Source organism: Bubalus bubalis, chromosome 4 (genome assembly GCF_019923935.1).
Source record: "Bubalus bubalis isolate 160015118507 breed Murrah chromosome 4, NDDB_SH_1, whole genome shotgun sequence".
NCBI classification, from domain to species: Eukaryota; Metazoa; Chordata; class Mammalia; order Artiodactyla; family Bovidae; genus Bubalus; species Bubalus bubalis.
The window spans coordinates 52,705,300-52,730,902 of record NC_059160.1 but is presented as its reverse complement, the minus strand read 5'-3'; the positions used below and the strand labels follow the sequence as shown (position 1 = coordinate 52,730,902).

The 25,603-nt window shown below is 43.9% G+C and overlaps 1 protein-coding gene across 2 annotated transcripts in view; it reads left to right on the top strand.

Moving 5' to 3' along the window:
- STAB2 (stabilin 2) overlaps nucleotides 1-25,603 on the top strand; it is a 168,742-nt gene that overhangs the window by 113,571 nt on the left and 29,568 nt on the right. Inside the window, exons 41-55 of one of the 2 annotated variants that reach the window (XM_045165396.1) lie at nucleotides 147-223; nucleotides 3,680-3,805; nucleotides 4,391-4,464; nucleotides 5,500-5,571; nucleotides 7,425-7,544; nucleotides 9,771-9,818; nucleotides 10,843-10,926; nucleotides 11,430-11,576; nucleotides 12,805-12,945; nucleotides 14,337-14,396; nucleotides 15,719-15,895; nucleotides 18,240-18,329; nucleotides 21,012-21,158; nucleotides 22,441-22,497; nucleotides 23,635-23,761. In XM_045165396.1, the coding sequence (XP_045021331.1) occupies nucleotides 147-223; nucleotides 3,680-3,805; nucleotides 4,391-4,464; nucleotides 5,500-5,571; nucleotides 7,425-7,544; nucleotides 9,771-9,818; nucleotides 10,843-10,926; nucleotides 11,430-11,576; nucleotides 12,805-12,945; nucleotides 14,337-14,396; nucleotides 15,719-15,895; nucleotides 18,240-18,329; nucleotides 21,012-21,158; nucleotides 22,441-22,497; nucleotides 23,635-23,761 (1,547 nt within the window). The remainder of the gene's footprint in view (nucleotides 1-146; nucleotides 224-3,679; nucleotides 3,806-4,390; nucleotides 4,465-5,499; nucleotides 5,572-7,424; nucleotides 7,545-9,770; nucleotides 9,819-10,842; nucleotides 10,927-11,429; nucleotides 11,577-12,804; nucleotides 12,946-14,336; nucleotides 14,397-15,718; nucleotides 15,896-18,239; nucleotides 18,330-21,011; nucleotides 21,159-22,440; nucleotides 22,498-23,634; nucleotides 23,762-25,603) is intronic. The other variant, XM_045165397.1, reaches the window with a different exon arrangement.

Below are 25,603 nucleotides of genomic sequence, written 5' to 3'. Positions count from 1 at the left end.
CCTCCCAAGCCTTATGGAGGACCTCTGAGTGCCTCATGGGGCAGGAGCTGTGATCCTAGGGGGAAGGGTATTGTGAGTCCCATCCAGGCAGGAGGCGGGATGTTGTGCATTTTTCTGTAAACACCACTTGCCCTTTCTCTTGGCAGCTGTCTTCTCAATCTGGATGGCACAGCCTTGTGCAAATGTGCAGCAGGGTTCCAGGGGAATGGGACCGTCTGCACAGGTAAGTAAGGAATTTGCTAGGTGGAGGGTAACCCAAGCTATTGAGAGATCTGTGTTTCTGCAGACTAACCGGGCAGCTGCAGGACTTCCCTGGTGGTCCTGTGGTTAAGACTTCATGCTGCCAATGCAAGGGGTGTGGATTCGATCCCTGGTCAGGGAACTAAGATCCCACTTGCCGTGTGATGAGGCCAAAAATAAATAAATGGACAGCTGCTACCGAGCAGTGATGGGGAACTGGATGTGGTAGGGTGGCTGACCTCATTCAGGGGCAGGACACCTACTATTCACGGATTCGATGTGTTGGTTTTGGAACATCCGGGGCCACTGCCCTGGTTCTCTTCTCTAAGTCTTGGCCACAATTGGAATCACCTGGAGAGCTTTAAAAATCATGGATTTGGCTGACCAAGGGTGTGGCATGGGCATGGGGACCCTGAAATGGGACACAAAGAGGCTTGAGCCCTGGTTCTTTTTCCCACTCCCCACATGGCCTTGGATGGTCTCTAAACTACCCTTAAAGTAAACATAAAACTATGTCCCTTGCAGAGCAATTTGGGATGAAATGACCTCTCCACGTACAACAACAGAATGAGACAGCTGTCAAAAACAGCCCCGATGTTAGACTCCTTGGGTTCAAATCCATGTTCTTACACTTTGTGTTACCTGGGGACAGTTGCTTGACTGCTCTTTGCATCATTTTGTCATCTGTAAGTTGTAGGTCATAAGAGAATCTTGCTCAGTGGATTGTTGGATGGCAGCATGACTTAATTAATACCTGTGAACATTCCTGGCACAGAGCACTCAATAAATATGAACTAACGCTCTTATGGTGACCAATACATATTCAGTGCTAGAAAAAAATGGAAACAGCATCATTTTCTCTTGACACTGTGTCCACGAAGGCTTCAGTCCAGACTGTGGTGGAGCTGGACAATGATTGCACCAGTTTGCTTTCTTTTTTTTATTAATTAATTAAATTTGGGCTTGCGTTAGCTTTTTCCTGGTTGTGGTGAGTGGGAGGCTACTCTCTAGCTGTGGTGCACAGGTTTCTTATTATGGTGGCTTCTCTTGTTGCACAGCACAGGCTCTAGCACATGCAGGCTTCAGTACTTGTGGCACACGGGCTTAGTTGCCCTGCAGCACATGGAATCTTCCCAGAGCAGGGATTGGACCCATGTCCCTTGCTTTATAAAGCAGGTGGACTCTTAACCACTGGATCACCAGGGAGGTCCTTACCAATTTGCGTTCTAGATCATCTGACCCTGGGGATTGTCTCAGGTGTTCCCTGAAGTAGGATGTGTTCAACATACCAGTGAAAACAATGGAAAGACAAATAACTGTAATTTCTCTTGCCCCTGTTTTGCGGGGAGATAGCAAAACGGCAGCTGTTATAAACAGTCCTGTCGTTAGACTCCCTGGGTTTAAGTCTATGTTCTTATAGTGTATGTTACCTGGGGACAGTTGCTTGACTTCTCTTTGCATCATTTTGTCATCTGTAAGTTAATATAATGCTCAATATTTCTATAAAACTTTCATATACATTATCCAAACCTGCGCATAAGCTTGTATGGGTGTACCCCAAAATTCATACTAATTGAATCATTTGTCTAAAGTCACAATGGTGAATGAAGGGCAAGCCAGGACTCATACACACACCTTGGGACTCCAGATCTTAGATCCACTTTGAATTGATTTTTGTATACATGCCTGTGTACTCAGTCGCTTCAGTCTGTCCGACTCTTTGCAACCCTATGGACTGTAGCCCGCCAGGCTCCTCAGTCCATGGGATTCTCCAGACAAGAATACTGGAGTAGGTTGTCATGCCCTCCTCCAGGGATCGTCCCCACCCGGGGATCGAACCCATGTCTCCTGCTTTACAGGTGGATTCTTTACCACTGAGCCATCAGAGAAGCTCTTTTGTATATATAGTGAGGTCCAAATTCATTCTTTCACATATGGATATCTAATTGTCTCAGTATCAATTTTTGAAAAGATCATTCTTCCTGTGATGGAAATAACATATTGGCTGGCACCTTTGTGGCAAATCAGTTGACCACAGATGTTTGAGTTTATTTCTGGACTCTTAATTCCATATGGATCCTTCTGCCAGTTCCACTCTGTCTTTATTACTGAAGCTTTGTAGTAAGTTTTGAAATTAGGGAGTGTGAGTCCTCCAACTCTGCTCTTTTTTTTAAAGATTGTTTTGACTGTTCTGGGCCCTTTGAATTTATATACAAGTTTTAGAATAATCTTGTCAGTTTTTGCAAAGAAATCAACTGGGATTTTGACAGATTGCGTTTAATCTGTAGATCAGATATAGGGAGTAATGCCACCTTAACAATATTAATTCTCTCCATCAGTGAACATGGAAGGTCTTTCTATTATTTAGGTCATCTTTTATTTCTCTCCACAATGTTTGCAGATTTCAGAGTGTTTTATAATTTGTTAATGGAGTCCATCTTTTGATGCTATTGTAAGCGGAATTGTTTTCTTAATTTCATTTTCAGTTTGCTCATTGCTATGGTCTAGAAGTACAATTGATTTTTGACTGTTGATCCTGTGGCCTACAACACTGTTGAATTCAATGATTCACTCTAATTCTTTTTAGTGGATTCTTCAGGATTTTCCATAGCACATCATGTTATCTGCAAATAGAAATGCCTTTACATATTTTCTAATCTGAATGCCTTTTATTTCTTTCTTGCCTAATTGCCCTGACCAGAACCTTCATTCAACACAGTGTTGAACAGAAGTGGTAAAAGCAGACCTACTTGCCTTATTCCTAATCATGGGAGAAAGCATTTGGTCTGCCATTATTAAGCACGATCTTAGCTGTGGGTTTTTCATAAGTGAAAAATGTCCTCTATCAGGTTAAGGAAGTTGCCTTCTATTCCTAGTCTATTGAGTGTTTTTATCATTAACAATATCGAATTTTGACAAAAGGCTTCGCTCCTTATACTAGGATGATTGTGTTTTTGTCTTTCATTCTGTTGCTGTGCTCTATTACATTAATTGACTTGGGGGATGTTAAACAATCTTGTATTCCTATATTAGTACCTCTTTCTTATAGTATGTAATCACGTTTATATATTTCTAAATTTGACCTGCAAGTATTTTCTTGAGGATATTGAATCTATATTCATGAAGGATATTAGCCTATAGTTGTTTTGTGATAGCTTTTCCTGGTTTTGGTATCAGAGTAATACTGGTCTCATAGAATGAGTTGAGAAGTCTTCCCTCCTCTTTCAGTTTTTAGGGGAGCATGTGAAATTTTGGTATTTATTAACTGTTTGGTAGAATTCACCAGTGACATCTAGTGCTTTGCATTCTTTTGAATTATCTATATTTAATCCAATGCCTGCCATTTTGAAGTAACTTCTATTTCTCAATCACTCAAGTAAAAACACATCAATTTTCCCCCTCCTCCTCTACTGCTCTGTGTCATCTTTCTCTTCTATAGCAATCAATGCCTGTGAGATCAGCAATGGAGGTTGCTCTGCCAAGGCTGTCTGTAAAAGAACCACCCCAGGAAGCCGGGTGTGTGTGTGCAAGGCAGGCTATACTGGCGATGGCATCGTGTGCATAGGTAGGTACCACCTCTCACCTGCAATTTCCAACTGCCTTTAGTTTTGACCCCTCGGTCAAGGTGCTGTCTGATCCTTCTACTTGTTTTCCATTTACTTGTTTTCCCTTGGCTGCTTATAAGCAATCGGATAGGAAATGCTTTCACACCAAGCAAACATCCTGCTTCCCATCAAAATGTCCTCCTAAATTGAGCATCTACTGATGATTCTTCTCTGAGCCAATTACACTGTGATGGTTATAAATGTGGTTTTTTTTTAATTCCTACATCTCTTCATTCATAACATGCTGAATTAGACTCCAAAATTCTATTATTTCAAGTCCTTGGCTGCAAACACTCATATTCATTCAACAGAGGGACAGAGTCAAGCCTGCAGATACGCATCTGCTGGCACAGTCCCGTCCCAGAGGAGTCAGTTTTGAGAAACCACAGCCAGCACCCTCCCTGTTGGGTTATTTCAGCCACAGAGTTGCCAAGAAAACCGACTCACGCTTTGACACCTGCTCTGCTTGGTTGGATCCATCAAGATGCCTTTACTTAAAAATAAGGCTCGATTCTTATGCCAGGTGTGGGATTTTTGTTTTAAAGAGATCAACCCCTGCTTGGAGAACCATGGTGGCTGCCACAGGCATGCAGAGTGCACACAGACGGGACCCAACCAGGTGAGCTCTGCCTCTCTGGCGGGTTACATTTTCCTAGGAGCCAATTCCTGCAGATACAGACCCAGGACTGAGGGAGAGGGGCTGAGAACAGACCTCTAGGGAGCAACAGGATGAAATAAATACATTAGAGGAAATTCTGAAAGAATTCCCCTAGAGATCGTTGTTTTGGAAAGAGGAGGAAGGCAGGAGGAGCAGGGAACAAAGGGTTCGTGGGAGAAAGGCCTTTCTTAAAGTGGGGCTTCCCTGGTAGCTCAGCTGGTAAAAAATCCACCTGCAATGCAGGAGACCCCGATTCAATTCCTGGGTCAGGAAGATCCCCTGGAGAAGGGTTAGACTACCCACTCCAGTATTCTTGGGCTTCCCTGGTAGCTCAGATGGTAAAGAATCTGCCTGCAATGTGGGAGACATGAGTTCAGTCCCTGGGTTGGGAAGATCCCCTGAAGGAGGGCTTGGCAACCCACTCCAGTATTCTTGCCTAGAGAATCCCCATGGACAGAGGAGCCTGATGGGCTACAGTCCATGGGGTCACAAAGAGTCGGACACGACTGAGCGACTAACACAGCACAGCGCGGTGGGAAGAAGTGGGCATGTGCAAACACCACATGGCTCCAGAAACGTGAAGGTCTCCAGCCACGCTCTCCTTTCTTTCAGCTTTCTGATGCCCAGAATCTTACCATTTTTCTTGGGCTTGAGCCTCTGAAATACATGTACAACAGCAGAAGATAACGGTTTTAAGCCGTCTCTCAGTCACATACTCCCCAGCCCTGTGGCCGAGGCATTGCCTCCCTAGGGAGAAGCTTAGGTGGGGTGGGAGCGTGTGAGGACTCCACATAAAGGAGGGGAGGGGTTGAGGGGCGAAAAGACTCGGGTGGGGAGGCTGGAGGCTCAGGAACCCGGACTCTGCCTCCCTCGGTCCCTGTCACACTGTGAGCAAGCGGGAAACTGCCTCAGAAACTGGACGGATGATGACGGAGTGAGAGTCAGCACAGCAGGACCTGACTGTGAAATGCCCTGTTCTGCCTTCTTCCTGGACAGGCTGTCTGTAACTGTTTGCCAAAGTACACTGGAGATGGGAAGGTCTGCACCCTCATCAACGTCTGCTTGACTGTGAGTACGGCCCCCTCCCTGCATCTAGGGTGCAGTGTTGAGGTGGCCTCCATCAGAGCTGCTTCTGGGCCTTTTCTTCCTCGTGTCCCAGTTGCAGAGTTGGAGACACTGCAGTCTCTGCCTCCGTCTTCATGTGACCTCACCTCTGTGTCTGGATCTCCTCTTCCATTGAGGACACTAGCGGACTTAAGACCCCCTGATTAATCTAAGACATCGCATCTCCGAGATCCTTCATTGTATCTGCAAAGACTCTTTTGCTAAATAAGGCCCCATTCACAGAGACCAGGGCTTAGGATGTAGACATAGCTTTGGGGAGGACATAATCCACCCCAGAGCAGGAGGAGAAGGGGTCTCTGGCCCTGGTCACAGAACGAGCACATGGCAGAGTCAGAACTTGAGCCCCTGTCTGTCTGACTCACAGGCCACACCCTTGGCCACTTCTCGTGCTTGTTCCTCCATGAGGCTCTGATCCCCAGAACTGGGCAGAGGCCCAGTTCATACACCTTCCCTCCTCATCCATATCTCTGCCCACTTGAGAGCCTCCTGCAAGCATGAAAACAGCACAGATACTCCATAATTAAAGCCCTTTCTCTCCAGGCGAGGTCCCTACTGTCCCCCATGATGGTCTGTCTATTTTACACCAACTACCTTCTGACTGGTGACTATTACTTTGCTATGATGGATTAGAGTTTAGCCTTCAGCTGAGAAGTGTCAAACAAGATTGATGTCTTTCTAGATAACTGCCGGGTGCTGATAAACTTCCCATTTGGCAGCTCTGGACTGATCTCTTCAGGGCTGGAGATCTGCTGGGATGGACTTGCCATCTTGAGATATGGGCACACCTCAGAGACATTGTGGCTTTGGTTCCACACCACCAAAATACAGTGACTATTACAATAAAGCAAGTCACAAGAATTTTTGGTGTCCCAATACATAAAAAGTTATATTTACACTATGTTGAGATCTGTTAAGTATGCAGTAACATTATGTCTAAAAAAATACAATGTATGTAAGCCAACCATACTTCAATTTTAAAAAGAAGACAGTAAGAGTTAAATAAATAAATAATGTATTGGGTTGCCCAGAAAGTTCATTTGGATTCACTTGTGACATCTTATGGAAAAGCCCAAATGAACTTTTTGGCAAACCCAATACATACCTTAATTAAAAAAATACTTCATTACTAAACATTGCTAACCATCATCCAACAACACAAAGTCATCACAAACCTCCAATCTGTAAAAATAACAGTACCTGCAAAGTTCAGTAAAATGAGGTATGCCTGTGTAAGGCTGGGTGAGTAGGATGACTCTTACAACTTTAGGGAGATGGAACACAAATTCAGGAAAAGAGCAAATAATGCAAACTAGTCAGTTCAGTTCAGTCGCTCAGTCGTGTTCAACTCTTTGCGACTCCATGGACTGCAGCACGCCAGGCTTCCCTGTCCATCACCAACTCCCAGAGCTTACTCAGACTCATGTCTGTCGAGTTGGTGATGCCATCCAACCATCTCATCCTCTGTTGTCCCCTTCTCCTGCCTTCAATCTTTCCCAGCATCAGGGTCTCTTTTCCAATGAGTCAGTTCTTCGCATCAGGTGGCCAAACTATTAGAGCTTCAGCATCAGTCCTCACAATGAATATTCAGGACTGATTTCCCTTAGGATTGATTGGTTTGATCTCCTTGCTGTCCAAGGGACTCTCAAGAGTCTTCTCCAATACCACAGTTCAAAAGAAACCAGTCAGAGAGTAAGACAAAAAGTGAATGTCAATACAGAATTGCTTTGTGAACATTGGCAGGGCTGGCAAGCTAACTGGTCTGATTCCTATCCCCCACTCCTTGGAAATTTTACCAGAATAATGGCGGCTGTAGTGAATTTGCTATCTGCAACCACACTGGACAAGACGAAAGGACTTGTACTTGCAAACCAGACTACGTTGGGGATGGGTTTACATGCCGTGGCAACATCCATCAGGTAACGCAAGGCATGTTTCTGTAAAGCGAACTCTACTTTCCTCCTTGTGTGAAGAATCTAAGGCACTGAGAAGGGTGCAAGAGTTTTGTTCCATATAAAACTAAAATGTGAGGGAGGTCCCTGGAGGGACCTGGAGGTCTAGTGGTTAAGACTTTGCACTTCCATCACAGGGTTTGATCCCTGGTCTGGGAACTAAGATCACACATGCCACACAGTTCAGTTCAGTCACTCAGTTGTGTCTGACTCTTTGCAACCCCATGGGCTGCAGCATGCCAGGCCTTCCTGTCCATCACCAACTCCTGGAGTTTACTCAAACTCGTCCATTGAGTCAGTGATGCCATCCAACCATCTCATCCTCTGTCTCCTCCTGCCTTCAATCTTTCCCAGCATCAGGGTCTTTCCCAATGAGTCAGTTCTTTGCATCAGGTAGCCAAAGTATTGGAGTTTGAGCATCAGTCCTTACAATGAATATTCAGGACTGATTTCCTTTAGAATGGACTGGCTGGATCTCCTTGCAGTCCAAGGGACTCTCAACAGTCTTATTCAACACCACAGTTCAAAAGCATCAATTCTTCGGTGCTCAGCTTTCCTTACAGTCCAACTCTCATATCCATACATGACTACTGGAAAAACCATAGCTTTGACTAGGTGGACCTTTGTTGGCAAAGTAATGTCTCTGCTTTTTAATACACTGTCTAGGTTGATCATAACTTTTCTTCCAAGGAGCAAGCGTTTTTTAATTTCATGGCTGCAATCACCATCTGCAGTGATTTTGGAGCCCAAAAAATAAAGTCTGTCACTGTTTCCATTGTTTCCCCATCTATTTGCCATGAAGTCATGTGACCAGATGCCATGATCTTCGTTTTCTGAATGTTGAGTTTTAAGCCAACTTTTTCACTCTCCTCTTTCACTTTCATCAAGAGGCTCTTTAGTTCTTCTCTTTCTTCCATAAGGGTGGTATCATCTGCGTATCTGAGGTTATTGATATTTCTCCCGGCAATCTTGATTCCAACTTGTTCTTCATCCAGCCCACCAATTCTCATGATGTACTCTGCATAAAAGTTAAATAAGCAGGGTGACAATATATAGGCTTGATGTACTCCTTTCCCAATTTGGAACCAGTCTGTTATTCCATGTCCAGTTCTACGTGTTCCATGTCCAGTTCTACATGTTCTACAGCATGGCTAAAATGTAAAACAAACAAAACTATAAAACATGGAAATTTTATCTTCCCATGAGAATTCACTTGATCTGGCATGCAGTGATTCAGATTAACAGTTCTCAAGTCAGAAAATGCCTGGGTATGAATTCAGCTCAGCCAGTTATTATGGTAATGTGACTTTAGGCAGATTATATCATCTCTTTGTGATATATCTGTTTTCTAGCCTTTAAAAGAAAATAATGGTAACATTCCAAGCAAGTTGTTATAAGATTTCAATGAGAGAACGTGTGTAGCAGGCACAGAGTACATAGTAACTCAAAGGCATGGCCATGATGTAGGCTGTTGTTGGTGTGTGTGTGCGTGTGAACACACCTGAACATCTGTACTTGGTAGAGAGATGCTTGGATGTGATACCTGTAGATTTCTACCTATTATAAAGGGAACATCCTATTATTTGGTTTAAAGAGGGACCAGAGCATTCTGGCCGATTCAAATATTCTTGTTAGTAGAGAAAATAAATCTTCCATAAACCTATGACAGATTTTTTAAATACTTGAACTTGCAAAAATGCTCTTAAAGCTCAGGTACTTCTATAAATGGCTGAACCTTTCCAAGGTAAATCAGATGGTGACTCCAGGAAGCTTTTAGAACTCACGGTATATCCGCATCGTCATTCTGAACATCAGTCGTGAGCCTACAGATGAGACTTGTTTAAGAGGCCTGCCATGGCAGTGTATTCATGCGTGCTCAGTCACTCAGTTATGTCAGACTCTTTGCGACACCATGGACTGTAGCCCATAAGGAGGCTCCTCTGTTCATGGGATTTCCCAGGCAAGAATACTGAAGTAGGTTGTCATTTCCTACTCCAAGATATCTTCCCAACCCAGGGATCGAACTCACATCTCCTGTATTGGCAGGCAAAGTCTTTACCACTGAGCCACCTGTTAAGCTCTAAAAAGATAGTAGATTCTCTCAATCTTGGAGAAATTGCCCTGTGATAACCCTCTATTGTTCTTGTGTTTAATTCACAGCCATTAAGTGGACCTTTTTGTCTTTGTTTCCAGGAGCTTCCCAAGAATCCAAAAACATCTCAGTTTTACTTCCAGTTGCTGGTACGAATGCGTATGTATGTCTAACTAGAAGAATTAGGTCTCAAACCCCTGATATGGGTTAAAGATATGAGTTAAATCTGTAACCTCTGGAGTAGGTAAAGATAGAAGACAGTCCTGGAACCTACATTTCTGCAGTACTCTCTGTGTTGGTCATCTGTGAACTTCTCAGGCCCCAGGTGGGCAGCATACAAGTGGAGTAATGGTTGCCCTTGCCCGTTGCACATGTGAGAATGTATTTTATGAAAAAACTGCCATCCAACCCGTTGAGACAAGAAGCATTACTGGGGCAATCAACTAACTCTTCGGGTGAAAATATTAAGTTAAATCTTACATCAGAATACAGTCCAGAGATACTGAAGAAAAAGAATAAAAATCTAGAAGAGTAAAATCTAATTACTTTACAATATTGTATTGGTTTCATTAGCCTCCAATTAAAATAAATAAAATTGTATTTTAAAAAATCTAGAAGATTAAAATCTAGAAGAAAATATAAGTAACCATAGGTCCTTAACCTTGACAAGAACATAGAACAGTTGAGTAAATTGTCCTATTACTTACATTTGCATTCTTATCTCAACCATAGAAAACATTTAGTGTGTGAAAGAGACACAGTGGCAAAAAGTTATCTGGAAATAACAGAGATCTTTCTAGGTGGTGGGATTATGGGTAGTTATTTTCTTTTTTATACTATATTTTCAAATCTTTCATACCAGTCAACGTATGTCATTCTACAACCAGATAAAAATAAACATTATTTCCATGTCTAAGGAAGTAGGTGATTCTGAATCTAAGGCTAAATGAAACACAAGTCTCCCCATTCGGTTTTTCTCTCCCCTCTGCCATCATGTACTCTCTCTCTGTTATTTGTCTGAGCCCCTGCCTTTACTTATGTTATGTTATGTTACATATTGGGTTGGCCAAAAAATTCGTTTGGGTTTTTCCATACAACGGTACAAAAAAGCTTGAACGAATTTTTTGGCCAACCCAATACATGGCATGTGGCCCCCACCTGCCTTCCCCACAGGAACATTCTGTGCGAGACCTGGTTGGCCCTGGCCCCTTCACCGTCTTGGCACCTTTATCTGCAGCCTTTGATGAGGAACCCCAGGTAAGCATGAAGCTAGAGGCAGGTAGGTAGAAGAGCTTTGGGACTGGAACACAGTCTTTGGGCATCACCCTGGAGCCAACACGAAAGACACTTCTAAACAGGAGATTTAGAATCAGCTGGAGGTGACCACCAATGAAAGGGGTTGCCTGTCAGTGTGGGAACCCCCATCGGGAGAAGCATTTAAGTGGATTTGGGGTCACCACTAGCAGAGACTTCTAGAGGACATCCCTAAATAGGGTAGGAAGTTGGGAAAGACCAACCATTCTTAAATAATTTAAACCCTGATAGACACCCCTCAAAAAAAAAAAAAAAGGAATGCTAGATTAATGGGATATAAATAGGTTCTTTTCTTGCAGAATTTATCAGAGCCTTTACTGTCTAACATTCACTTGGACTCTTCATGCTGGATTATCCATTAATACGTAATAATGTAGCAAGCATTTATTGAATGTTTCCAACCAGAGGGCTGCTAGCTCTGGCTGGAACCCTTGGATCTATTGCAGATTAAGGACTGGGACAAAGGGGGCCTGATGCCCCAGATTCTTCGGTATCACGTGATTGCCTGCCACCAGCTGCTTCTGGAAAACCTAAAATTGACCCCAAATGCTACTTCTCTCCAAGGGGAGTCACTTGTCATCTCCGTGTCTCAGGTAGGAGAAGCCACTTCAGGAAGGTGCTCATTTTCCTTGGGCCTTCTCTCTTTCCTCTTCCTTAGAGCAGTAAGAGTAATAATAATGATAACAACTAACGCACGTGGGAATGACTGCTCTATGCTGGCTACTATCCTAAGTGTCTGATGTGTGTGTGCTAAGTCACCTCAGTCATGTCTGACTCCTTGAGACACATGGACTGTAACCTGCCAGACTCCTCTGTCCATGTGATTTTCCAGGCAACAATACTGGAGTGGGTTGCCATGCCCTCCTCCAGGGGATCTTCCCACCGAAGAACCAAACCTGTGTCTCCTATGACTCCTGCATTGCAGGCAGATTCTTTATCCCGGAGCCACTGGGGATATGTACTAACTGATTTAATCCTCAGAACCCCATAATGTAGATATTATTATTTTCCTCAATTTAAAAATTAGGAAACTGAACTCAGGTTAAGTAGCTTTTCCAAGGTCACACAGCAAGTAAATATTAATATTAGAGCTGGAATTGAAACTCAGAGGCAAGGCAGCTTCAGGCGGTCAAGAGAACTGCTTTCAGCAGTAGCTGGGGAGGGATGAAAGCTTTTGTTCAAAGCCTTGACCATGCTGATGCCTTCCCTCACAACAAAAAGAAACACATGGTGACTGCGGAATTCATGACAAAGGGGAAAAGTATCTGGTGGAGTCAGAAGGAGGGTTGCTAGAGAAGACATCTGAAAGAGAAGCCAATTTTGATCAGCTTATTATTTCATATTGGAGAATTGCAGTGAAATAACTGTTTTGGTTAATTGTTCAGTCGCTGAGTTGTGTCTTACTCTTTGCAACCCCATGGACTGCAGCATGCCAGGCTTCCCTGTCCTTCACTATCTCCCAGAGTTTGCTCAGACTCATGTCCATTGAGTCGGTGATGCCATCCAACCATCTCATGCCCTGTCGCCCACTTCTCTTCCTGCCCTCCATCTTTCCCAGCATCAGGATCTTTTCCAATGAGTTGGCTCTTTGCATCAGGTAGCCAAAGTATTGGAGATTATTTGCTATTAACTTCTCCAGGTGAAAATTATATTTTTGACATATGCTTAAGTAATTTGGATCTTCAGATTTTGCTCACAGCTCTATTTGAACATTCACTTTCATGATGATTTAAAATGTTCACAGAATATTTTGGAAGAAGTATTTTGTGTCTATTTCTCTTTGTGCTCATTTCCTCTTTTTTCTTTTTTGGTTGATTTCAGGACATGGTATTGATAAATAATAAAGCCAAGATCATATCCAGTGATATCATCTGTACAAACGGAATCATCCACGTCATAGACAAACTGCTGTCTCCCCAAAACTTGCTTATCACCCCTAAATATGCCTCTGGAATGATTCTGGTGGGTGAACTCATTGTCAGACTCTCAGAATGGAGTGACTTACAAGATGTAATTTATTATCTCAATTCTGCTTTTGAGGCATTGTTCAAGACAGTTAAATTTTGCTGCTTCAGTGTCAAGTTACTATTAAAAACCTCACTGGGGCTTCCCTGGCAGTTTAGTGGTTAAGACTCTGCACTTTCACAGCAGGAGATACTGGTTTCGATCCCTAGTCAGAGAAATAAGATCCCACAAGCCACATGTCACGCTACCCCCCAAAAAACAAAACCCCATTAATGACTGTTCTTGCATGCATGCTAAGTCGCTTCAGTCATATCCGACTCTTTGCAACGCTATGGACTGTAGCCCGCCAGGCTCCTCTGTCCATGGGATTCTCCAGGCAAGAATTCTGGAGTGGGTTGCCGTGCCCTCCTCCAGGGGATCTTCTCAAACCAGGAATCGAGCCTGAGTCTCTTACGTCTCCTGCATTGGCAGGCAGGTTCTTTACCAGTAGAGTCACCTGAGAAGCCCATAAGAAATACTATTCCTAGTAAGAAGTAAATAGTTGAAAGTCTCTTTTAAATAGTTGAATGGATTTTGTAAATTATTCTTTAGTTTCCATAGGGCAGGTTGTGCATAGATTTGGAAGATGGAGAAATTACATAGATGGATGATAACGATGATAAGAGAGATGATAGATGATCCACAGGTAGGTAGGCACGTAGGTAGATAGACAGATAGATGGACAGATACGATTAAAACTAAACCAGGAGTAAAACATCTTCTCAATGGGCAGAAAAGACACTTTCAACTTTTTTGTTACTTATTAGTGTTGGGTTCTTCATTGCAGACAGTGGAATCCACTGTATCTCATTTAAATAAAAAGGAGTTTCTAAAGATGTTAAGTATATCACCAAATCTCTTGGAAAGCAAGAGAGCCTAATTCAGACACTACACAGCTGAGGACAAAGCAGCCGGGGCACTTGTGAAGGGAGGACACCTGACTCCCCCACAGGGCTGTCCAGAACCAGCTCTGCCCGTGCCCTCTGTCTCCAGCCCCATCGCTAGGAGAGAAGAGTCTGCACATCAGATGCCTCCAGCCCTGTGACCATCAGAAGATCTAATATCCCAGCTAGCAGCCACCACCTCCTCATGTCGTGTCTTCTACCTATAAGTTTTGCACAAGCACTTCTGCTTGGGGAATGCCATATCACATGTGGGACTCCAGCTGCGGGGCAGTTTGGGAAAATGCAGTACTTAGCCATCCGGCCCCTGTGTTATGGAAAGGCAGGCATACAACCTACAGAGTCTCCTATGTTATCTTCCCCTCATTTTATTCAGTTGAGCTTTTGTTAAAGTGCTTGTGAACTGTACGAATAAAAGTTTCATTCCCATTCTTACTATCTTTGCAGCAAAATCTTACGACAGTGGCCATGAACCACGGCTACGGCAAATTTAGCAACTTGATTCAGGTAAAAGCCTAGGAGAAAAGTTGCCTCAGGGGATGTAAGCTACCTAAAGAGGTTTGGTTTGTGGAGAGTTTTTTGTTTGTTATGTAGTTTTTGTTTGCAGCACTAGCCAGCTGCTGTGGGGTTTTAAGGAAGTCTAATGTTCTGGAGAACAAAGTCATACTCTGCACTCCATCCCCCAAATGTTTCCTAGCTGAGTTAGAAGTTGAAGTATTTGAGGCTAGAGTGAGGGAAAGGAATTAGGATGTGCCCATTCCTAAAACAGGGGCTTCATGTCTGGAATGATCACCCCCTTCACTGAGATGGGGAAAGCTGAAAGGCAAAGATGGGAAATCTCTGCCCGTTAGACAGGCAGAAATTACATTTCAAACCACATTTTTCTGACTTCAGAGACAAGTCCCACGAATTGTGTAGAGAAACTTCTTGTTCAAAGATTTCAGAGAATAATCAGGAAGGAGCAGGTTCTTCCACGACCTCCTCCACCACCTACCCTAGCAGTCTCAGGAGGTCTCTAAGAACCCTGGGGTCCCCATAGCACAGACTGCAAACCTCTGTGCAGACCAGCAATTTCCAAAGGGGTCTGGGGCTCGGACTCTCTGGGGAGCTTTTTAGAAAAGGAGATTGGAAGGTGCTCATAATAAGAATCTCCAGTAGTGTTACAGACCAGTATCTTTGCCCACCCACCTACTCCCTAAACCTTCTAGTGCCCCCACCCCTGGGCGTCAGGTCTGCTTGAACACAAGCTTTTGTAGCAAGTTAAAAGTCTCTCTGGGTCTCAAAAAGAGGGAATAATAAAGCACTTCATAAGGTCATTGGGAAAACTACAAGAAAAAATGTATATGATGTACAAGAAAAAATGTAGAAGATTCTCAAAATGATCCTTTGCCAGTCACTTGGCAATTTCTTTTTTGAGTCTATGTGATCTAGAAATCCTCTAGATATATACAAGTATCTCAATATTGTATAGGTTTCACATTTTTAAAGGAAATATGGGGAAAGTGCTAAGTGGGTCTTCCAGAAATTAAAACGTTTGGACAAGAGTAGTGGCAAAAAAGAGTCTTGCTAAAGTGTGTTTCCCTATTAACAAAGCCCAGAATTGGCCTTTCTGTTTTACTTTCTAAGAAAATGAGAGTCAGAATGATGGGAGTGTGAAGAAAGCCTCCAGTTTCAGGCTGAATCTCACTTAAACTAGCCTAAGGCCTGAGAAGCCCCATGCCGGGCACAGAGAGGGCCCCAGGCTGGCTTTTGCCCTGGCCCTTGGGTTCCAGAGCTAGTGCTTCTTGGCTGGACTTTGGGGCGCACCTGACCAACTCCTTGTGTTTCAGGACTCCGGCTTGCTGAGCGTCATCACAGACCCCATCCACACCCCAGTCACACTTTTCTGGCCCAGCGACCAAGCCCTCCAAGCCCTGCCCCGTGAACAACAGGATTTCCTGTTCAACCAAGACAACAAGGACAAGCTGAAGGAGTACTTGAAGTTCCACGTGATCCGAGATGCCAAGGTATTCTGTTTTCACACAGACAGGAATGGCAAGTTTGCCCTCGAGGTGATCAAATCCAGGAACTGTCTTTACCTCTCAGTCTCCATGGTGTTGGGAGGTCTGAGCATCCCCTGCCCCTGCTGTGTCCTCCTCTGACTGGCTGTGGGGAACTGACCACAAGAGTATAGCTCATCTGGTTCTGTTTCTCCCCCGCCATTGTTTTATTTCCCCTAACTTGAACCAATACTCAAAAGCATCCTTCCCCCCTTCTACTGCAGACCAGCTCCCTCCCTTCCCTAGTTCACAAGGCAAAGTGTCTCTTGATGACAATTCCCAAGTTTCTCCCAGATGGACTCTTTCTCCCCCAATTCCAGAGTTTCTAGGCAAAGGACGGATTCATCCAGCTGTGACCAGTTGTTGGCTCGTGTACTGATCTACTGTGATTAGGGAAGCAGGATCTTGTAGGAACATGGCAGCTCTTGCTAAGACCCTGTCCCTCTGAATCCTTCTCCAGGACCCTGTTTCCCCCCAGGAGTGAGACATCTAATCCAAGAGGGCCTACTGTCCTCACTTTGGTTAATTTGTAGGTCCTGTGTTAGTTTCCTAGGCTGCCATAACCAATGACCACAAACTGGGTGACCTGAAACAATAGAAATAAATCCCCTCAGAGTTCTGGGGACTAGAAGTCTGAGATCAAGGTGTTGACAAGGTTGTTTCTGCTGGAACTCCTGAGGGAGAGGCTGTTCCCTGCTTTCTTCCTGGCTTCTGGTGGTGTCCAGACATTCTCGGCATCCCAGGCTTGTAGCTACATCCCTCCAGTCTCTGCATCTGTTGTCACATGGCTGGCTGTCCTCTCCCTGTGTATTTCTATGTCTTCACATGGCATTCTCCTCTTCTCTCTTCTTCTTAAGATGACACCAATTTCTTTGGATTAAGGGTCCACTCACTTCCCTGGTGGCTCAGACATTAAAGAATCTGCCTGTAATGCAGGAGATCTGGATTCGATCCCTGGATCAGGAAGATCCCCTGGAGAAGGGAATGGCTACCCACTCCAGTATTCTTGCCTGGAGAATTCCAGGGACATAGAAGCCCAGCAGTCTGTGGGGCCACAGAGAGTCGGACATGACTGAGTGACTAACACTCTCACTAATCTAATGTGACATCATCTCAACCAATTACATCTGCAATGATCTCATTTCCAAGAAAGATCACATTTTGAGGTAATGGGGACCTAGACTTCAGTGAAACTTTTGACGGGTCACAATTCAACCCATCACAGTGCCCTAATGCAATTTCCCTAACCCTGGTCTGCCGCAGGCTTCATGCAGCAACACAGCATCTTCCAAGGACTCCTGAACACAGAAGGGGAAGGAAGTGAAAGGTTGTTGTTGAATCACGCGAATACACGGGGATTCTTGGCCCCCGGAGGAGAAGAATTCAATCCGGGGCCAGAGACGAGGCTTGATCGCTCAGAGCTTTTGTGTAATAAAGTTTTATTAAAGTATAAAGGAGATAGAGAAAGCTTCTGACATAGGCATCAGAAGGGGGCAGAAAGAGTACCCCCCTGCTAGTCTTCAGCTGGATGTTATATAGTCACTAGCAGTCTGTTAATGAAAGAAAGGAATGTCTTATAATTCAGAATAGCACCAGGCCCCTCGCCCATAAGATGCATTTTGGGATAATCTTGGCACCAAATGGTTTATCTTGGGCCATAAAATAATTACTTGAATCTTAAAGAAGGGCAGACCACCATACAAATAGTTTCATTTACATAGATTAGGGGAACAATATCTGAGTATAACATACTGGTTTGTCAAGTAGGTTTTGGGCCAAGAGGCGGAACCGACTTGGAGACAGAGTTTGGGGTAAAGGCGTAGTACATTAGCATAGCTTAAGACAAACATTTCCATAAGAAAAAGGCATTGGTTATCTCTAGGCTCAAGAATAGCTAACTTCAGGCGAAACCAGGTGTCATTATGGCAACACAGTATTTTAAGAGAAACCTCTCTTTAAATTTGTATAGAGAAGGAAAAAAATATTGCTAGTTTGTTTCCTCCTGCCTCTTAAGAGAGATAAAAATGTCTGACACTTGCAGGCTATTTCCTCCATTTGGAGACCCCTGGCCTTCCTGCCTGTTACCCTCTCAGAAGGGTGACTGAAACAAGCCGGAGGAGACTTTCCTACAGAAAAAAAGTCCAACTTCTTAGAGCATCCATACTTATTCTTCCTTTTGATTCTATCTACTGTCATTTTGAAGCTGGAATTTAGAACTCAGAAAAAAACTTGTATCTAAATTTGGTTTGTTAGCAAAGCTCCTTCTTCAACCCAGATTCAGGGTATTAATGTGATCCCATCACTCCTACAGGTCTTGGCAGTGGATCTCCCCAGATCTGCTCCCTGGAAGACCCTGCAAGGTTCTGAGCTGAGTGTGAAGTGTGGAGCTGGCAGTGACATCGTGAGTATTATCACCCAGAGCAGGGGCAGGGGCAGAGAATGCATGCCCCAACCATTGCCACTTCCAGGAGATGTTTCATTTTTTCCCACATTGGCAGCAAGTTCTTTCTCTCACTGCTTTTATGACTGTATCCCCTGAATAAGTGAATATGAAAACCCTGATAAATCCTGGCCAGCCCAAGCCCTCACCGGGTGTCAGGGAGCCCCCCTTACACTTGTAGAAAGTAGCTTCTGGTTGATTTTTCAGAAGATTTATTTTCCGGTGTGAGACACTTCCCTGAAACAAGAAAGAACACTGTCATTCCTTTCCCTTCCTTCCTGGCCCCTCTGCAGCCTCCCCTCCAGCCCTCTCTTGGCAGTCAGAACCAGCTCTGGGCTATATCTACCTAGATCAGCAAACAGAGAGAAATTTTGCAATTTTCACCTTCTTTGGCTAGTTCCCAACAATATTACCTTCCTGTAATTCCACATGATAAGTAGATTTGGTGGGATAATAGTAGCTACATTCTGTATCTTATATTTAATGGGAAATGACAGTGGCTTAAATATATAAGGGTTTAGCTCTCTTTAAAAAAAAAAAAAAAAAAACTGCAAGTAGCCAATCCAGAGCTAGCATGATAGCTCACGGAGGGAGCTCCTTCTGTCTTTCTGCTCTGTAGCATGCATTTCTAGCCTCAGGTCACCTCCAGGCCCAACATGACTGCTGGAGGTCCAGCTATCACTTTTACTTTCTAGGCAGGAGAAAGTGAAAAAGTGATTTACCTCCAAACTGAGTCGGTTACCTTCAAGGAGCCTTCAGAGAAGTCTCAGACAACATTTTGTTTACATCTTCTGACAAGCAAGAATCCCTCTTGATGATTGGATTGGAATGGCATTAAATTTGTTCCTGAATCCAAAGAGTGTTAACATCTTTACATCCCAATTTCTGGAAAGTTATCCCAATGTACTTATACTCTTGAGATCAGCTACACTATCTCCATAGAAACTGGACACTTATCAAAAGAAGAATGTCAACTGTTCATCCTGAGTGCTCGGAGAAGGCGATGGCACCCCACTCCAGTACTCTTGCCTGGGAAAAATCCCATGGACAGAGGAGCTTGGTAGGCTCCTCTGTCCATGGGGTCGCTACGAGTTGGACACAACTGAGCGACTTCACTTTCACTTTTCACTTTCATGCACTGGAGAAGAAAATGGCACCCCACTCCAGTGTTCTTGCCTGGAGAATCCCAGGGACGGGGGAGCCTGGTGGCTGCTGTCTGTGGAGTCACACAGAGTCGGACACGACTGAAGTGACTTAGCAGCAGCATTCTGAGGGCTACTAAGGCTTTCAGAGCACTTTGTATTCAGAGTACCATTTAGTTAAACTTCATATGCAATGTAATCATTAATCCTATCCACCTGGTGAAAACAATTAAACCTCAGTGAAGTTTAGGGACTGGCTCATATAGTGCAAGAGTGAAAGTGCGGGGATTCACAGTTTTCTGGTGTTCTTTCCGCTGAATCACACTGTGTGGATCTTGTCAAACACTATTGAGCTGTCTTTTTCTTTGCATAGAACTTTCTAAAAGCATTTTGCTTCCTGTGTCGGGGAGGGTGGGGAATATATCCTTCAATTTACTAGCTGTGTGGACTTTAGGAAGGGATGCTCAAGGATTGTTGCAAGAATTAAACAGAACAATGTATCTAGAGCATGATTTGGACAATGTCTTGTTGTTCAGTCAGTAAGTTGTGTGACTCTTTGAGATCCCATGGACTGCAGCACGCTTGGCTCCTCTATCCTTCACTATTTCCCAGAATTTGCTCAAACTCGTGTTCATTGTGTCAATTATGCCATCCAACCATCTCATCCTCTGTTGCCCGCTTCTCGTGCCCTCAATCTTTCCCAGCATCAGGGTATTTCCAATGAGTTGGCTCTTTGCATCAGGTGGCCAAAATATTAGAGCTTCAGCTTCAGCATCAGTCCTTCTAATGAATGTTCAGGGTTGATTTCCTTTAGGATTGACTGGTTTGATCCCCTTGCAGTCCAAGGGACTCTTAAGAATCTTCTCAGCACTACAATTCAAAAGCATAAATGCCTACTGCATGTGAAAAATAAGTTGCTGTCATTATAAGGTTAAAGCCCGTCACTGTATATTTTGGAAAGGAAGTGGTACTGGAGCTTTGCTAGGTGCTGGCACTAAATAAGAAAACTGGGTAACTGCCCGTGAAGTGGCCGTGTCAACCAAGTTTGTCCTGAGCCAGGGTCAGGCCACATCTGCTCCACCTTGTCACCCCCACCACTACCATCTCTACTTTGATGGAGCAGTATTGCCGAGTGGCCAGGAGTGGGGGGCTGAGGCTGCCAGCCTGGGCGTGAATACCCACACCACCACTTACTGATCGTGTGACCTTGGTGAGTTACCTAACCACTCACTGCCTCAGTTTCCTCATCTGCAAATGGGAATGCCAGCAATAGTAGCCACATTGTAGGGTGGCTGTGAGGGTTGAAGGAACTTGCATAGGTAAAGCACAAAGAACAGTACTTGGATATAATACATTCTAAGCATTCGTGATGTAGACATTTATATCAATACGTATCAGTTCTTTCTGACTCTGGTAGATTCTGGCCACATTTCATGGCCTGAGAAGAGGAGAAGTCTGAGGATCACTGACTGTTCACCCTCTCTCTCTCCCTGTCTCGCAGGGCGACCTCTTCCTGAACAGCCAAACGTGCAGAATTGTGCAGCGGGAGCTCTTATTTGACTTGGGTGTGGCCTACGGTATCGACTGTCTACTGATTGACCCCACCCTGGGGGGCCGTTGCGACACTTTTACCACTTTCGATGTCTCGGTCAGTCCTGAAAACACTACTGTAGAAAGAGACCCTTGGGCCAACAAACAGCCCTTGTGACCTGGCGTGGACCCTGCTGTGAAGACTCAGAGGGCTGGTCCCCAGCGAACACGGGAACCAGGGGATCAGGAGGCCACAGGACAGGGCTTTTCAGATTCACCATCAACAAGCATCTACTCAGTCCCGTACAGGCCTTGCCTATTCTCATTTATCCACCCACCCGTTCATCCCCTCACCATTAAGTGAGCAGCTGTTGGGGACCAGCAGTATGCCCTGTTCTGCCAATCATTTTCAAACCCACCCATCCACTCAGTCATTCACTTATCCATTCAACAAGCAGTTTTTGAGCCTCTGCCAGAATAAACCAGGTGAAACTGCCATGTTTGACAGAGTATGGCTACCAAAATGACCGTGGCATATGGTTCTAATATCTAATGTATGCGGCCCATACTTCCGTTCGCTTGCTCAGGCACTAACACTGGTTGAGCCTCTGTCCTGGGCCCTGAACTGTGTGAGGCGCGTGTGCATTTCACACGCGTTCATCCATGCAGTACCATTTATTGAGTGTGACCCTTGAGCCTACTATTTGGCTCAATGCCCATCTTACCCCTATGCAATGATAGAAGTAGTGATCATCAACTCCATTATGTCAATTTGGAAATTGAGTCTCAAAGAGATGAAGTGACTTAAATGGCAAAGTCTGTGACCAGTTGATTTCTATACCAGGTGACTTATAGGCATTCAATAAATACCTAAATTACTAGAATACCAACCAGCCAAAGTAAGAGATGAAAAAACAGTTGTTAACTTCTTAACTTCCAAAGTATATATACACACTTTTTTTTTCAGTTAATCATTTTTCTTCACAAATCCCCTGAAAATCAATAGCAAGAATTAGTATCCCTATTTTATATATTAGAAGACTAAGGATCAAAGAACGTGATTCGCAAAAATTTCACAGCTCATCTATAAGGGAACTGATACTTGTATCCACATTTCCCATGGCTGCTGTGCCATGTGCCATGTGACCCTGCCCTGTTGCCCCTTCATCTAATAGGGAACTTATCACCTCAAAGAGTTAAACCAAGGAGCTGAGATCCAAGACAGACCTTCAGAATTCTCTATGGCAAAATTGCAGTGCATTTGTTTTTATATTCTTAATCATAGCTTGAATCTTAATCAAGATTAAGTTCTTAGTCAAATAATCTTAGCATTAACCAGGGGCATTTGCTTTGTTTCCTGATATTCTGGATTTTTAAGTGTTTCTTTTCTTGCATACTAGGGGAATTGTGGAAACTGTATCTTTACTCCCAGTTGCCCCAAGTGGACTAAACCAAAGGTAACTATGAACACAGTGATAATGTTTGGAGAGTGATAGTTTTGTTTCTTTATTAGACCCCAGTTTCCTTATAGGTATGGGTGTGTGTGCATCTGTGTGCATCTGTGGGTGTGTTATAACTGCATGTAACTAATTCATGTCTTTCTTTCAACAATTAGGCCACTGGGATGAGAGATGAACATTCTTAGCCCAGGGAAACTGTCAGCCCACTTTTAAAATCTAGAAGAGTCATGAGATTAAAGACCTAGAAGGGGTTACAAAAACAATGCTAATTATAAAAATAATAGTTGCCTTTAGTTGGTTGCTGCTTATGTCCCTGGCTCTGTGTTGGACTCTTTATTTTGACATTATCCCCTATTCCCATTATAATACAGGAAAATATATTACTACAATTTATGACAAATGAGTCTCAGAGAGGGTAAGCAATCAGCCCAAGACCACACAGCTATAAGGAACAAAGCTAGGATTAGAGCCTAAAATACAATGTAAGAGTAATGGTTAAGACAATGAAATTCGGAGTCCACAATTATGGGGACAAATTCCAGTGGGTGATCTTTGACAAGTCACTTAATCTATATGCCTTTGCCCCTGCACATGGAGCTAATAATAATTCTGTGTGTGATTATTAGGAAAGTAAGTTTTCTAATGTGGGTACAGAGCCTGGCACATAGTAAGTACTAAATATTGGTTTAAGCACTTACTCCAAAGTCAAGCTCTTTCTACCCTACTAGTAACCCCTCTAACAGAAACACCCCTACAAAAATGAACTGTAACCCCATACCCTCTCTACTGATGATCTTGGGGGCTTGCCAGACCTCTCTCCTGATAGAAATCTACCTCTTCCCCACTTCCTCCCCAGGTAAACTCATCTTTTGCAAACAGCTCTAAAGGCCCCCAAGTCCTTCTTCTTAAAATGGGGCAAAATCTTTTTTCCGTGGACTCCACCTCTGTCCCCTCCCCCATTCATTTGCCTCTCTATGCCCCTGAGAAAAGAATTCCCTGCACAGGGCTCATGGCCATTTGAGGCCTATTTTCCACTTGGGCAGTACCTAGGATCCTCCACTGGGGGAAGACTAGAGCCCAAGAGCCCAAGTACAGGGATGGAAGGTGGAGGGATGGTTGGATCTCTTCCTTTAGGGCCAGAAGCAGAAGTGTCTGTATGACTTGCCCTTCAAGAGGAACCTGGAAGGCTGCAGACAACTTTGCACTCTGGTGATACAGCTCCCCAAGTGCTGCAAGGGCTACTTCTGGCCAGACTGTCAGGGTAAGAGTGCCTCTTATTATCTTGTGATTCTGAAGTGATTGCACAATCACTATGGAGCATTTGAAAGTACCAGAAGTATAAAGTGGAAGGTGGGGATGGGAAAGCAAGGGAGTATATTGTTCTTAATGATTCTACTAAGAAAAGATCCAAAAGCAATTATTCTAAAGAGTTGTGTAGCTTTCCTTCTCCATTTTTTTTTTTCTTATCATATTTGGTTTTTACAGAGTTGAGATTCTGCTGTACAAAGGTTGTAAATCATGTGTTTTCTGCTTAATGTTATAGAATAAGACATTTCCCATGGTGCTTGAAACCCTATATTTTATTTTTGAAATGATACTGATTCCAGTCTATGATACTGATAAGCACACTAGTTTAAATGCATCTAAGGACATCCAGCTCAGCAGGGTGCTATATCAATGTGGTATGTGTGGGCCACTACTTCCTGAAAACTCCCCTGTTATAAGATGTATAACATCACCCTTCCTCCCTAACCTCGCCCTTTCAGGAAAGGGCTCCTGAAACCCCTGGGTCTAGATACAACTTCTAGCTAATAATGCAGCAGCAACAGCATAACAAATGCCATAGAACTTCCTGTCCACCATGCACTGTTTTAAATGAACACATTTATTGAGTGCTACTTCCCATACAGGGCTTCCCTGGTGGCTCAGTGGTAAAGAATCTTCCTGCCAGTGGAGGAGACACAGGTTCGATCCCTGGGTCAGGACGATCCCCTGGAGAAGGAAATGGCAATCCACTCCAGTATTCTTGCCTGTGAAATCCCATGGATAGAGAAGCCTGGCAGGCTATAGTCTAGTCAGTCGACTTAAAGACCAAAGAACAAAACAATTTCCCATATATGGCAATACATCTGAACCTCTCAACAAACCCTAAGAAGCAGCTTCCATTGTCACCCCCATTTTACAGATGAGAAAATGGAGGTACACATTGAATAAGAAGCAAGTCCAAGTTCCCCCATTGTGTCTCCAGGAGCCATGATTTTAGGTACAATGGGCTTTCCTGGTGTCTCAGTGGTAAATAATCCATCTGTTATACAGGAGACATAAGAGTTCAGTTCAGTTCAGTCACTCAGTCATGTCCGACTCTTTGCGACCCCATGGACTGCAGCATGCCAGGCCTGCCTGTCCATCACCAACTCCCAGAGTTTATTCAAACTCATGTCCATTGAGTCCGTGATGCCATCCAGCCATCTTATCCTCTGTCGTCCCCTTCTCCTCCTGCTTTCAGTCTTTCCCAGCATCAGGGTCTTTCCCAATGAGTCAGTTCTTCACATCAGGTGGCCAAAGTATTGGAGTTTACGCTTCAACATCAGTCCTTCCAATGAATATTCAGGACTGATTTCCTTTAGGATGGACTGGTTGGATCTCCTTGCTGTCCAAGGGACTCTCAAGAGTCTTCTCCAACACCACAGTTCAAAAACATCCATTCTTCAGCACTCAACTTTCTTTATAGTCCAACTCTCACATCCATACATGACTACTGGAAAAACCATAGCTTTGACTAGATGGAACTTTGTTGGTAAAGTAATGTCTCTGCTTTTAATATGCTGTCTAGGTTGGTCATAATTTTTCTTCCAAGTAGCAAGTGTCTTTTAATTTCATGGCTGCAGTCACTAACTGCACTGGTTTTGGAGCCCCAAAAAATAAAGTCTCTCACTGTTTCCACTGTTTCCCCATCTGTTTGCCATGAAGTGATGGGACCAGATGCCATGATCTTTGTTTTCTGAATGTTGAGTTTTAAGCCAACTTTTTAACTCTCATCTTTCACTTTCATCAAGAAGCTTTTAGTTCCTCTTCACTTTCTGCCATAAGGGTGGTGTCATCT